The following is a 14,690-nucleotide window of genomic DNA, read 5'->3' on the forward strand; positions in this document are numbered from 1 at the left end:
ATATATTGATGTGACTCAGCCTGCTGACAAGTTTTAAGAGATCTTAACCAGATCAGGTTTCTTTTCCTCTAAACTGGGGCATACACTGGAATTTTGCAAATATTCGAGCTGATGTTTGTGAGGTTAATGTATGTATGTAATAACTATTTACTTACAGTACATAAACCGATCCTGATCATTCGGCTTCATTAAAAACGGGGACTAAGACTTCCACACAATTTTAACATTTTATTTTCTGTGTATATAGTTTTTTTTTTCTATTCCAGTATAATAAGAAAAAAACATTTCACTGAGATTACAGTCTTAAGGAATTGCATGAAGGAAAACATGAGGAATGTGAATTATTTCATTATTTAGTATTTAAAACATGTTAGGTCTAAACCTACTGTAGGCAAAATGAGTGTACAGTATATAAAGCCAATCACAATAAATTTGTTGTAATAACACAGCATTTGATTGAATAAATACGTAACCATCGTGCCAGTATGCCAACTACAAAGTGAGAGCTTTCAGTACAGTAAATCAGTGCAAGCTAAATTACTAAAGACTTCCCGGATCAACAAGTGTTCATGAGTTAGTGATATCAGAGGAAGGGTATATCCAATACTATATCAAAAAAGGGCCATTTAACAGAGTTAAAGAGAGTTGGCAACTGTAAACAGTGCAGTGGGTTACATCCTAAGAAATTCATTCAAAAATCTTTCTTAAATGTTATGGATATACTTCCTTCCCTCATGTAGTCCATGTTTGTACAAGGCACTGTTGCAGCACTGAAGAGGAAGAAACAGGTTCCTGCTAATTTACTAGACATATCCCAGGGCAAACCAAGAGAAAGACTCATTTACAGCATTCTAAATTACACTTCGAAATGTAAATAATGTTTAAAAGCATAACAAACTTTGTAACCAAACAAGGAAATTACTTTTTGGGGGGAGAGCAGTGGGCTGCCATGAAAAAAAAAATTTTTGGGAAAATAGCTCCATATACAGTAGTTTCATATAGTATTTCAGGGAACTGATCTCTAGAATAATATTTGCTCTAGACTTGCAGTATACAGAACCACTAGAAATGTTGAATGCATAGAGGCAATTGAATTATATAAAATGTCAATGTAATGTGAACCAAAACAACATTATTCTACACATCTTTTGCTAAGCAACATTCTCACCAAATATACATACAAGAGACATTAAGACATCCATACTGTACATGAAGACTTGAGCAGCACTATAACAGAACTGTTAATCCCCAATGACAATGGCAGTGAACAGTTATTTCTAACAACCCAAGGATGTAAAGATGATAATCCCGTACACTTATCCTGCATGAATGACAAACTGTTCTGTTAATATGCATGACTGTAGCCCTGTAAAAGTAAAATTACCACTCCATATTTCACCTGCCACACACAAGTGTCAAACAAAGTTTCTTTAAGCTGCTGACATCCCAATTTCTGCATATAAATGTCCATATAAAAGCTAGGCAAATTCTCCTAATTACTGCTAATTTACTAGCCGACTTTTCTTTCTTTTCCATCTTTCAGCATACTTGTCTAATAAAGATGAACAAAGCTTCACTGAGCACAGCCAATAAAGGGATGACACTTGAGGAGTACTGCATTATTAAAAGGTCGTGTTAAAGATGGTCTGCAATTAACCAAGTAGATTTAAAGAACTTTAAGGCACCAAAAATGCCAATCTTTCATGAAGCACTAAAGTCAGAGCCCTGTGAGAGAAAGAAATGCTCTCCGTTTATTGCAAGGCAATTTTCCCTCCAAAGTTTTACTCACTGTAATTACTTTTTAGGGGACGGCTGTGATGACTGACTGGTAAATGTGTTGTGTGTATGTTCCATTTATGCAGATCACGTCAAGTAAGAACATGAAAGGTCCTGCTCAGTCTGCAGTATGTCAAGCATATTGCTACTGCTATACTTTCAGAACGATAAATTATTGATCAATGAGAATTGATAAGCAATTAAAATAGGGATGTTCCTGCAATTACAGAATGAAAAAAGACAGTTAATAACAATTTTGTGAACTAAAACAATATGCCTTGAAAATATAAGTGATTATGAACTCTTCAGACGAATTACTGAATGTGTAGACGTAAATTACAGGTTCAAAACTCCTCATTTCCTCCATGAATATTAAAGGACACTGCTTAAACTATCAAATCCTTCCTAAGCCGTGAATGCAAAACCACTGCAGTTAAAATAATGTTTTAAAAAAGCCCTTATGTATTCTCACTCTTACAATCTATTCGAAAAAAAAAATGGTACATTAACAAAATGCACCAGCTTTCCAAAAACCCCGTTGGCAGGATCCCCCCAGTGAATGCTGGGTTATCAGACATGTACAGTTAAGTTTCTTTTGGGTAATAGTCTAAGCAGCTGATTCTTGTACAGTTCGCCCTAGAAACATGATCCCAGTGACATTTCACAAATTCCTGGATAAATGTTGCACTGCTCTACCAGCACTGAGACAGGCTGTGTCACGCACAGATCAATAAGAAAGAGAGCGTTTCATCAGCTTCAAAACCAGGAGTGCTTCGGCTGGCAAAAGCCATGGCCCTTGAGGATCTGACATACATAAGGCTGGAGAACATTCGCAGGGTGTTTACTTTACAAGCCATCTGTAGCACTCAGACTTAACCCTTCAAGTGTTTGGATGTTGCCAACTGGTGGCGGTAAGGATCTTAAGAAGATCCTGGTGGAAATGCAAGGGCAAAAGGATTTTGCTGACCTGGTTCTTCTTGTTACAATGACGTCTTGCCTCGCCTAAGACAAAATGCTTTGTTGGCACTACAGTATTACCAGAATACATATGATTCAGTTAGCACTGCCAAGTTCTGTATGAGGCATTAGTACAGTAATATTCACTCCTGGTCATGAAAAGCCAGAATTCATCAGGTTTTCAGGAAACATATAATTCCCAATGAGTAAATACCTGGAAGCAGAGGAAATAAGAAGCAACTAGGTGAACGTTTGATTCAAATCAAGTCACTAAGAGTCAGGGTGAAATGAAAACCAGAAGACAGTGGTAGCAGATCAAGGATCAAGGCTTTCACCCGTGTAGGAACATGGTGCAACATTTTAGAAAAATAAATTATTTCACAGCTGTAGAAATTAATGTAAAACATGCATTTTAGTTTACTGATTTGGCATTTGTCAATAATACAGTACAGCTTGTGCACCTCATCAATAACAGTAATTGGTGTAAGTAAACTTGATATCTGTGTGTAGAATACAGAGGCTTTCCATTAAACTAATCATTTCTAGATGTTTTTATGACTTCTAACTGTACCCTTGCACTGTTTATCAAATTTGTCTACCTCTAAAATGATGAGTAACAGGTATTCTTTTAAAAAGTGTGGTTCTCTTTATATTACGTAAGTGCAAAAACTGTAGTTTACTTTGCCTCAGCACATGTTAAGAGTAGAAACATGGGATTCTTGGAACTTGAGATAAAATTCATCCCTTTATCAGCCTTTATAGTTTATGACCAATAGGAGGTTCTCTGAATCCTTGAGGATGAGGAATGTAATTTCATTTTCAGTTAGCTGTTGATTAAAAAACAACAACAGGGAGATCTTATCCTCCCTTGTCCCAAAGGGCACGTCAGTGGCTTTATTCACTAGGAACACCCTTTAAAAGTCAAATGACTGCACAATGTGAGATGTTTTGTTCTTTCAGTTCTAACATAGTGTTCCAGGGCAGCATTATAAAAGAATTGGGGAGTATTGTCTGTTTAACATATACAGACTGTCTACATAACATATTGTTTCTGTTCAGAAATATCTCTAGCAAAAAAGCTCTGAAGACTACCCTGTTATCCTCTTCTGCTCAACTGATAAATTGAGACAAGTGGCGGTTCTGAACCAGTGGTCACATGGCAATGTGACAACACCTAGACTTAGTTTAAAGAACCTGTTAATCAGACTTCTGAGGAGTTTGACCTTTCTAGAGACAGATACTTGCCTGTTGCCTTTTTCTGCCTGTTACATCACTCCTGAAATTGTTCAGTGGGAAAAGCAGGACAGACAGAGCTCATCTCATTTCCTGTACAGGAGCATACAGTAGCAGCAATGGCACTAAAATGGCAGGCTCACAGCAGTCCTGTTCTATGGCGCCTGACCTCTGCCAGTGAGGGCAGCCCTGTCAGCCTTGCACTTATTAAGCATGATAAGGGCAAAGGCTCTGTTGTGCAGCAAGAGAAAAAAATCATTTCCTTTCTGTCTTTTTTTTTCTCTCCCTTACCTGTGAAACCTGCTTGCTGATCTGAAATCTCTGGGTTAGCAAGTTCAATTGGGATGTTATCTTCTTGTTGGTTTCTCTCAGCTCCCTGGCGGAGTTCTGAGCTGCTCTCTTCCCAGTTTGTAGAACAGCTATCTGCTGCTGTAGAGATATGATCCGCTGCTGAAGTGCCAGTGAGAAAGCTCTCTTCTGGGCCCCAGTCTTCTTCTTCTTGTGTTTACCTTTTACAAGGAAAAATAATACCACCTCCGGTGAGCTACAGTAACAAGGCATTGTCGGATGCTTCCTTTTTCTCTCCCTTTGTGTATAAATCAGAACAAAAATGAGATGTATTGATGCTTTAACATGTCTTTAACATTAACATTGAACATTTAAAAGGGCATTTAGTCTTTTTCCTCATAGAAAATAGTTAAAAAACAGGAGTTGACTTAGATATTTAGTGAAAAGGTTTTTGTACTACCTGACTTTAATTATTTTTGCTGAGGCTTTTATTCATGAATCTTGTGGATGACTTAAAAAAAATTCAATGACCGACACAGAAAACTTTTTTTTTTCTCTGAGATCGGAGTCAAAAGATTTTTTTTTATAGTCCAAACTATCATGTTGTTTTCCTCACAGAAAATGTGAGGATACATCTCCAGCTCTGTACTGGACTGCCTTCCAAGATCAATCCAGGAATGTTAAAATTACAACTAGTGAGGCCTAGTTCTGTAGTTCCAGTGACCATGTTATAGGACAAATATTACCGCAAAAAGTAGTCAGGTCTGAAAGAAAACATAACGCTAAAATCAGCAGAGAAAAGCACATGGGGACTTGATTCAGGATTTTAAAATTCGGAAAAGTATTGACAACTGATTGACCCATAACAAAATGAAATATTAAACAGCAGAGATTTGTTTTTCATCAAGTGTTGTAGGGGTCCAGGACAAACCAAAGACTCTGTGTTGAAATATAATTCCTTGCTCAATAAGCTAATAGAAATAAGCAAAACATATCCAAGGGCCTCCTTGTCTGTAACTTTTATCTTCTTATTTTTTGCCATATCAATGTTGTGTAACTTATAGACTCCCAAGAGGCAGCTCTTCTTTTGAACTTTTTCCAAATTAATGGGTGGAATTAATTCCCTGTCTGCCTTATACACTGTTGCAATTTGTGGATGGTGTGTTGGCTCTGTGGCTAAGGATCTGCGCCTGTGGCTGGAAGGTTGCCGATTTGTATCCCGAGGCCGGCAGAGGAATCCTACTTTGTTGGGCCCCTGAGCAAGGCCCCTAACCCCAACTGCTCCTGGGGCGCCTTATAAATGGCTGACCCTACACTCTGACCCCAAGCTTATCACCCTGTCTGTGTGTCTCATGGAGAGCACGTTGGGGTATGCGAAAAGACAAATTCTTAAGAAATTGTATATGGCCAATTAAGTGATCTTGAACTCCAGCTGGTGACTTGCACCTATTTTACTAATAAGCCATAGCATCATACAGATTTACATTACACATATTTGCATTAAGATTACCAAAGTTATCTATTAAATTTACAATACAATAAAAAACAGATACTATACCTTTGTGTGTTTCTTGTCGTGCATTAGTTGTGGGCTGCCTGCTCACCTGTGTGATTATATTTTTCTTTTGGATTTCAGTACTATCACATTCCTTAAAACAAAAACAACACCATTTGAAATAAAATATAACACAGCTAAGAACAGTATAAATGTAAGACAGAAAAAGAAAACCCATTCCTAACAGATAGAAATGTTGCCCTTTGCTTTAACTTTACAACATAGTAAACTGATCTGTCTTAATCCCCAGATCATACTTACTGACTAATGTATAAAGCAGTTTCTACATTTACATGTAATGATCAACAACATGTTTTTTTACTAAATGAAACAAGGATTTTAGAATTATTTTAGAATACAAGACAAATGAACAACACTTTCTCAAGCACATCAATAGGAAAAAACTGTGACACTCTGTAGAAAACTCATTGGTAGTAGTCCCAAACCTGTCCATAAATATATCCTATATATTTTTTTCTTTGAAGGTTTTTTAAAATAATTCTTTTTGAAGAATGAGAGGATGCACGGGACAGTCTCTCTGAAAGAAACCACTTCACTTAATTTACATATTTCTCGGGCTGTTACTGCTTTTTATGACCGTAATGCATCGACCTTACAAGCAGAACAAGCAAGAAAAATTAGTATAATGAAGGAGTCAGGCCACAGTGCATTTATATGGAGTCAAATGAAAGCTAAGTCTATAATAGCGATGAGTCCTTCTCCAAAAGACAATTTACAACATTTAAAAGGGGCTGTGGCCAGTCTCCATTAAATTTTACCACAGTTATTTCAACTGCTATTAAAAATATTTAAATTAGGAAAAAGATTTCCAAGTTACTTTTTACCAACAAAGCAAGATACTAAAACAAGATGCCAGTGCGCTACTTTTTTTGCAAACTAATAAAAGTTAAGAAGCAAAAATGCTATAGTATGTGGATAAATTTCAATAAAATAAAATGTCTAAGTTCAGTTCTTTGAATGTAGATTGGGTAATGATTAAAGAGAAGTCAAATGCTCAGAAAAACAATTTTCCAGTTTTAATTTGTTCTGGAGCTCTGTCAGGCAGAATGCATGAAAGATCACAGAATACTGAAATTCTAGTTGTTGGGCTGCATTAGAACTGAGTCAACCACATCAGGCTGACAGTCAGATTTCTTCAATTAAAATCAGCACTTCTAATGCAATATCCATTTATCTTACATTTCCATTATAACTTTAAGGCAACAGACAACAAACAAGGCATGGTTTGTTTTTCCTCACATCTCATTTAAAGAATAATTAAGCAAGTTTTAACGTCATCTAAATTACTAAATAGTTTTTAAATTACAGAAAATAATCACTAAAAATAGCTACTAATGCCAGGTGCTCTGAAGTTCTCATTACAGTACAGTGCGTCGCATAAAACAGCATCACCTAACATAAAGAGGTGATATACATTTGCCATCCGTTACTTTTGGAAATAATGAAACTCAGTAATCTTAATCTGGGCAATTATCAATACGTGCAAAGTTATTACTGGCAGGACTGATAGCTTACAAGGCAGAATGCAGCCCCAGCCACTGATTGCTATTACATTGTGATTTGATATTTTAAGCAATGTCAGGAATATAAGTGTTGTGGGAAACCATCACATACTGCACACTGGAGGAAAGCACTTTTAAAAAGCACCTTAAAAGGACAGTGCTTCAGATGAGAACTCTGTGGGGCCAGTATGGGGTCTTGCGGAACGTCGCTTTCTTTGCTGGTGCTCAGAGTGTCATCTGTCTCCCGGGAAGGGAATCTGCACGCTGCGGGTCCTGTGAGCAGCTCATCCAGGCTCTCTGAGCATCCCTCTTCACTGTCACTGGAGAACAAGGGAGGAGTGGAGTTTACAGATGAAATATTTCCACTGTGTTCCCCCACAGCTGGAAACATGTACAGCACACGTATAGTATGTGGCACCTTATTTTAAAACTAAATTAGCACTTAGTTACTTAGTTAGTCACTCTGGGTAAACAAATGACCAATCCCTTGTACTGTACTGAAAATGTCTTCGTAAACAACACTTATTTATAAATGCATGTTGAGTCTAGGAAAACAAAAAATATGTTACTTTTAACTAAATCATTTAGGTAAAGCTAACATATTTGAAAATGTTAAAAATTACTTCTCTAATGATAATTCTCTCAATTTAACCAACATGCATTACTCCTAAATATAGTTCATTAGCCTAACAAAACAGGCTTCGGTTAAAAACTCCACAAGTACTAGTCTGTTAACAGTTCTCATGTCTTTGTACTCTGTGAGCTCACTTTACTTCTGTTATGAAGCATTAAATTGGTGAAGGCATAGTGGTAGGTGGTTTTCTTCTGAGAGCTGTTTCTGAAATAAAAACAGCACCTCTTCCAAATGCAGAAAAAAAAGTCTATGATACATGTAAGGTTAAAGAGTTATACAGTACATTTTTTTTAAAAAAAAGCACTCTTCTCCTTGAGCAAAAAATCAACATATGTAATATAGGGCCATGAGTAAATCACTAATGATACAGTATCTGAAAGGTGTCTCACCTGCAGTTCACCCATTTTGCCTACAGATGTCTACACAGGAAGCAAACTAATTCACAAAAAGATGATTCTGCTGTCATTGTAAAATGATCCACACAAAGAATTTGCAAATGAGAAAAAGTAAAGCATTCTTGTTTAGGACCTAATTCTTCTATGATAACATCCACAAATGTAACAAATTCTGATGAAAGAAGCTGGCAGACTAAGGTGTAGGTCCAACTGTCAGGAAAAGAGCAGAAGCAAAAAAAAAATCTTCACCTCAATTTTTGCTTTATAAACAGAGCAAGAGAAAAACTAAAGACAGCTGGGAAATGTTCTGGCTTCTGTCTTCACCAGGGATGAAGCACAATGTCACTAACAATAACTGGAAAAGTGATGTTACACACCATGGAACAGAAGCTCTCAGTTCATCTGTGGTCCCAAGCACACCTACCAGTTTTTGAATACATGCATCTTTCACTATTCTTTAGCACTAGTAGATATGGATGTATTGCAAGTCTTCAGTTAGAAAAAAGAGTCATCACTTGGGAAGTTTATCTATGAAACAGTGTAGCTAATGTGTCGTAAGTGGGAAAATACTACAGTATCAGGATCAAAGATTGCAAAGTCATCTAGGAATATTTTGATTAGAAGATGTTTTCCTGTGGTATGGGAAATATAATTGAGGAGATGGGATTTCCTTAACATTGTTCTTAAATGCAGTAATGTTCGTGAGCTCATAGTACAGAACCCATTTCATCTGAGAAATCCCAGGTATACCGGCACTTGCTGACCATAACAAGTTGCAATATTTGTACTCTGTGTTTTTGAGGGTAGACTAATAAAACAGCAGAGGAAAAAAGAGCCAAGTAAAAGAGCCATGTTGGATTAGGAGACTCTCTTCATGCTAGCAGCTTCACTACAGTATGTTTCTTTCCATGCTCAGAATTTCTACAGAATTATATACAGGATATAGATTATATACTATAGCTTAGTAATAGAATTTGAAGAATCTGATTGGATAACTATTTGAAAGGAAAATGATTCCTATAATTCAATTAGCTCTTAAGATCTTTTATGCAAAACCAAATGTTAAAGATGAAGCATTTTCAGGGGAAATTTGGGGAGTACTTCTGTTAACACACTGTAAGTAGGTATGATCCCATACTGAAACACAACAGAAACACAATGACACCCTCTTAAGGTAAACCATGCATTTATAGAAAGAAATCCTCACTTTTATTGCCCATCTAAATTTAAAAGAATTTAGGATACATTTTGATGTTGTGAGAGTACAGCCAATTGGAAGCCAATTAGTCAGGTGACTGCTAAAAAAAACAGGAAGAAGTTTCCAGGGTCAGTCTGTGAGAACGAATGTCCACCGTCTGTAGGCCAGAGGGCAGAGACTCTCTGTGTGCTGTCCACAGGACAGACAAGGACTGACTATGGACTAAAGGATGTTTTTCTTAGGAGAAAAAAAAACTGTCCGATTTTTGTGAATTTTTTGGAAGCTTTATTTTTGTGGCCAATAAACAGTTCAGCTTATAGGGACTTCATGAAGAAGTTTAGGCAGGAGCTGAAGAAGTGCTCAAGATTTTGTTTTGATTGGTTCTGGTGCTTTTGATTTCCCCAGAACTGTAAATAAAGGCAGAAGGGTGTTTTTGAACCTCACAGCTTTGATTTCTTTAAAAATCCCATTGTGACACACCCATGGGTATGTCACTATGTTTAGAAAATGTTGCCAGCGTTGCTTTTTGATTGGTGACAAGTACAGTACAAACACAGTACACATATATTGTGTGATGTCATTTTGTTCGAAAATGTCTTGATGCAGAATAACAGTGCATTAATTCTACCATTCAACTGCAAGATACCATGAATTGATAATTGTAAAGATGTTGAATGTCACAGTAGTTGGTGACATTCCGTGTTGGGGAAAGTTATTTTTAAACAGAAATACAGAGCAATTATAATTTATTTGTGTAAGTGATTATTTTTAAAATTAACATTGGAGTTAATTACTGTGATCTGTGTAGTATGTGTTTAGTTACAATGTAAAGTAATACCTTACCTCTTAAAAGCAATTTTACCCAACTTCTTATTAAGTTAAAAAACTAATCCCTCCTTTGGGACTAGAAGCAAGCCAATTAGTGACAGAAGAGTGAAAAAAATGTCTGTCAGACTATGGTTTACAATTCTACGGATCTTAGTTTGGCCAAATCCTTACTCATTAACATCACGCTGGGATGAAGTAGGCACTAACCCTGATCACAGAAGATGGAAAAGTGTCATTTTTTTTTCATGAATGGAGATTTTAATCTGAACCTTGAGGATAGCTCTCTCATCTGATGGCCAGAGAGAGCAATTTACACAGAACTGTGCTGTGGAATGAGATCGATTTGCTGGGTATTGGTCTGGAGTACAATTAACACTGACATCTGACCACAGCTTGTTGTTGATATAGACCTAATGCCCAGCACGATGTGGGAAACATTGTGGAACCAGTCCTGACTCCACTGTTAGTGAAGGCTGGCAGATACTGACTAATAGAACATTGTTTGTCCCCCATGCAGAGAGGATAACAAAGGCATTTCTTAATGTAAATAGCAGTAGTGGATTGGCTTTCATGATTGCCCAATATCAACCATATGAAGATCTGTAGGATGATTTGGGCTGTTGTTTGACAGCAGCATCCTGAACCACAGACTTGTGGAGCTGGTGCAAGAAATCGAGCATCACTCCCCCAAGCACATGTGGGACATCTGTGACAGCCGATGGCTCACAGACTTCAGGAATGTGTCAGGGCACAAGGTGGTCATACCAATTACTAGGCTTCATTGACCCCTGAATGTTATTATGACATTGATTATGTCCCAGTCAATCCATTCCAGTTGGGACTGTGGTTGTTTATTCTGCCTGTTGCATTGACAGTTGTCATAGTCAAAGTTGCCAAAGTCTAAAATTAAATTAACTGATAGATGGCCACCTCTAATCCAAATTATCTCTGGCAACACTGTATAATGTGTGTCTTATATGGTACCTGTCACGGCAGTTTTTAGACATGGGAAACCTGCAAAGATGTTGGATAACATAGGACTTTATTCACTAATATGGCTGACAGAGCTACGAATCGTATCAAAGTCATAGTATTCTTTTATGTTCCTCACCAAGCATCCATTCACTCCAAGAACATGACCTTCTGGCAGGACTCAAAGTATGAATCATGGCATAAGCCTGTTTACCTGGGAATTCCTTTGAGCAATGCCATTCATCACAGGTAGAAATTATTAGACTGCCTGAGTGACATGTCTGTCACGGCTATGAGCAAGAGAAGGCTGACCCCGCTCAAGTCAGTGTAAGAGATTTGCTAAGCAGTGAAAGCAATGCAGCACAGGTGGTGTAATTACTTAGCCTCAAGTTAAAATGAGCATCAGAGACAGACTGCTACAGTATACTGAAAACGCTGAACTTCAAATTCAGGATGAAGTTAAATGTGTTACCAATCCAGAAACGTACATTTACTGTATTTTCTTTAGTTTCATTTCACTGAATAGAACCGACAAATTACACTTTATCATATGTTTCCAGGCAATTAATGAGAATGGCATTACCTTCAAAGACAAAAACTGGATGTGGTTTTAAGAAATACAGCCAAAGGCAGTTAGCTTTGGTAAGATCAAAAGTAAGATCAGGTCATTGGCATTTAGACGATATAGCCTACATTTTTTCCCGATGAATTCCTGGAGGGAATGTGTTAACCTGCCAGCAAAACTGACTTACTTTAACTGTTAACTGTGTCTTAAACATTCCCTTGACATATTAATTAACATAAAAATAACTCTCATTATCTTTGTTATACTGGAGATACATGAGTTCTGATTTAGCTGTGCACTGTTAAATGGTGTTTTAACTTATTATTTTAAAAATTGCACTGAAGTACTTCAATTAAGAACTGCAAGAGACCACATCATTTTTAACCATCATTCAATAAATGTTCGTTCAGTGGCTTTGCATAAAACATACATGAAATAATTAGTGTGGATGGTTCTTAATTTAAAGGATGTTAAACAGCTTGTAGACATCTGGTAGAAAGCCGAAATGGGTCATTCAAAATTTATCTAACTAAATTAAGGGAAGAAAAAAAAATGGTTTCTCATCCTGGATCGACATGTCACGAGATAACTAAACTGACTTAGTAGGCTTGCCTGGGAATCCTTAGCTGTCAGTGGTGAATATGCAAAGGGCCAGCAAATTAAATCAACCTGCCAAACTGTCAATTTCAAGCCTCATGACTGCATGAAAATGGCATCACTGGAAGAAATCAAGCATTGCCTTATTCTGGATTTCCTGGCATCAGTTCAACTGCTCACGCAGAGGTGGCTAATTTTGCATGCAAATTTCAGTCAATAAGCTCCGAGCAAGACATCCCAGGATATTTCAAAGGATCTGACAGTGGGTTTTTTTCTTTTTTTTTTCTCCTGAATACCAAATCGACAGTAGTTGAAATTCAATCTCCCCATTTGCTTATGCTTTGCATATGCACACTGTCCCCTTGCTACATATGCCCAAAATAATGAGAGGAGTACCTGTCTCGGCTCATGTCCTCCCAGTCGTCCTTATTGAAGTTCTCGAATATGCTGCTCATTTCTTTGATGGACTGACTGAGGAACGCTCGCCTCCGTCGGAGTGAGTGTTTGGCCCGGGCTGCTTTGAATTTAACCTTGGAGCCTCCTGCCCTGCTGCCCGAGCGCCGCGCGGCGGCCCGCTCCCGCCGGAGCTCCTCCACCTGCCTCGTCAGGCGGCTGCGCTCCCTCCTCAGCTCGTTAGCGTCGGCCACTTGCCCCCTCAGGGCGGCCACTCGCTTCTCCAGCTCGGCTACGGTGGCCTGCAGCTGCTCCCGCTCCCCCCTGGCCTGCGCCGCCGCCGCCGCCTCCCTGGCCTCCCCCTGGCGGCGCAGCCGGGCCAGGGAGACCTGCAGTCCGTCTCGCGCCCGGGTCAGCTCCTCGTTGGCCGCCGACAGCCTCTGTGTCTCCCTCTCCAGCGCTCTCATCTTCTTCTCCAGATGGCTAATCTGCAGCAGACCAACAATATGGCATCTGGTCTGAAAACCATGGCTGCAGTAACAGCATGTTTAGCAGATGAAACAAAACTGAAGATGGTTACTTTTGATACAGGGCTTATATATATAGACAAACTCTTAGACAATTAAGAGTTTGTAAATATGAATGTTAACTTACAATACAGAACACAGAAGAGGATACAAAAAAACATCAGATAAGAAAATAAAACTTAATTTAATACTTACATATTTTACTTACGTGAAATAATAATGTGAGCAACAGTGTAATTACTAGTAAATACTTTTACCGAAGGACAAAGTGCATGTTGCCACATGCACTTTTCCTATAGTAAGTGATTGATGTTAGAGCAGAGGCAGTACCAGCTTTTTTGCTTATATTTCAGGTGGTTTATCAGTGCCAGTGTGGCTGAAAAAAAATACTCTTTTCTATTGCTGTTAATCCCTTAGGTCAACCTTTCTTGTTTATCAACTTGTGGGAATAACATTTTTCTTTCGTTGTACATTTAAAGACACTCCTGCCCGTCCCTAGAGTGCAAGTCTTTTTATTCAGTGATGTTTGTGATATTAAAAAGACACAGAGTGATGGATGGTATGTATTTTTGGGTGAGAAGAAAAATAAAAATCTTCTGGAACTATTAAAGTCATATGTCAAATAGGATTAAGGAACAGGCTCCGTTTTTCTGGAGTATATATGGGATTAAGTGGCTCTGCTTTTGATGGTAATAGGCCTAAACTGTGTTATGTCAACTGAATAATCAACATATTACAGAATTTGGCCACATGAAATCAGTACAAACCAGCTGCATTACACCTTATAACTTAGCTAATAACTTGGAATCAAAGCAGCATTATCATACTAATGGTAGATATTACACCATTTGGAATACTTTAACATTAGCATTGTTCATTTGCTGAAAATAGTTGTTATAAAGGACTGAAAGAATTGATTTGCTGCTGAAAAATACAAGATTTGCTTGTTTAGCGAAAATACAAATGTGAGCAAACATGAACAATACAGTGTCATGTTTATGCTCCACTTTCCCATCTGCAAAGAAGCATTCTTATCTTGGTCTTATTAATCAAATGAATTTTTACACAGTACATACTTTTGACTTGACTGTAAATGTAAGTGGAAATTACTATTCTCAAAGTGTGGACACTTTGTAAAAAAAGTTGTTGTTAGATGTACTGTAGCTATTAGTCAGTTGATTATTCTAGGGAATACTGTATTGCCGGCACTCAGTTTTATTTTTTACTGTATAAAACATCATTTAGTCAT

The 14,690-nt window shown here is 37.8% G+C and overlaps 1 protein-coding gene across 2 annotated transcripts in view; it reads right to left on the bottom strand.

Moving 5' to 3' along the window:
- Positions 1 to 14,690, bottom strand: part of cntln (centlein, centrosomal protein) — a 196,646-nt gene that overhangs the window by 56,445 nt on the left and 125,511 nt on the right. For both annotated transcript variants that reach the window (XM_088626946.1, XM_088626938.1), the window contains 4 exons: positions 12,918 to 13,402; positions 7,478 to 7,652; positions 5,813 to 5,903; positions 4,258 to 4,475 (listed from right to left, as the gene is read on the bottom strand). In XM_088626946.1, the coding sequence (XP_088483072.1) occupies positions 4,258 to 4,475; positions 5,813 to 5,903; positions 7,478 to 7,652; positions 12,918 to 13,402 (969 nt within the window). The remainder of the gene's footprint in view (positions 1 to 4,257; positions 4,476 to 5,812; positions 5,904 to 7,477; positions 7,653 to 12,917; positions 13,403 to 14,690) is intronic.

The sequence above is a fragment of the Lepisosteus platostomus genome, chromosome 1 (assembly GCF_059453375.1).
Source record: "Lepisosteus platostomus isolate fLepPlt1 chromosome 1, fLepPlt1.hap1, whole genome shotgun sequence".
NCBI lineage: Eukaryota > Metazoa > Chordata > Actinopteri > Semionotiformes > Lepisosteidae > Lepisosteus > Lepisosteus platostomus.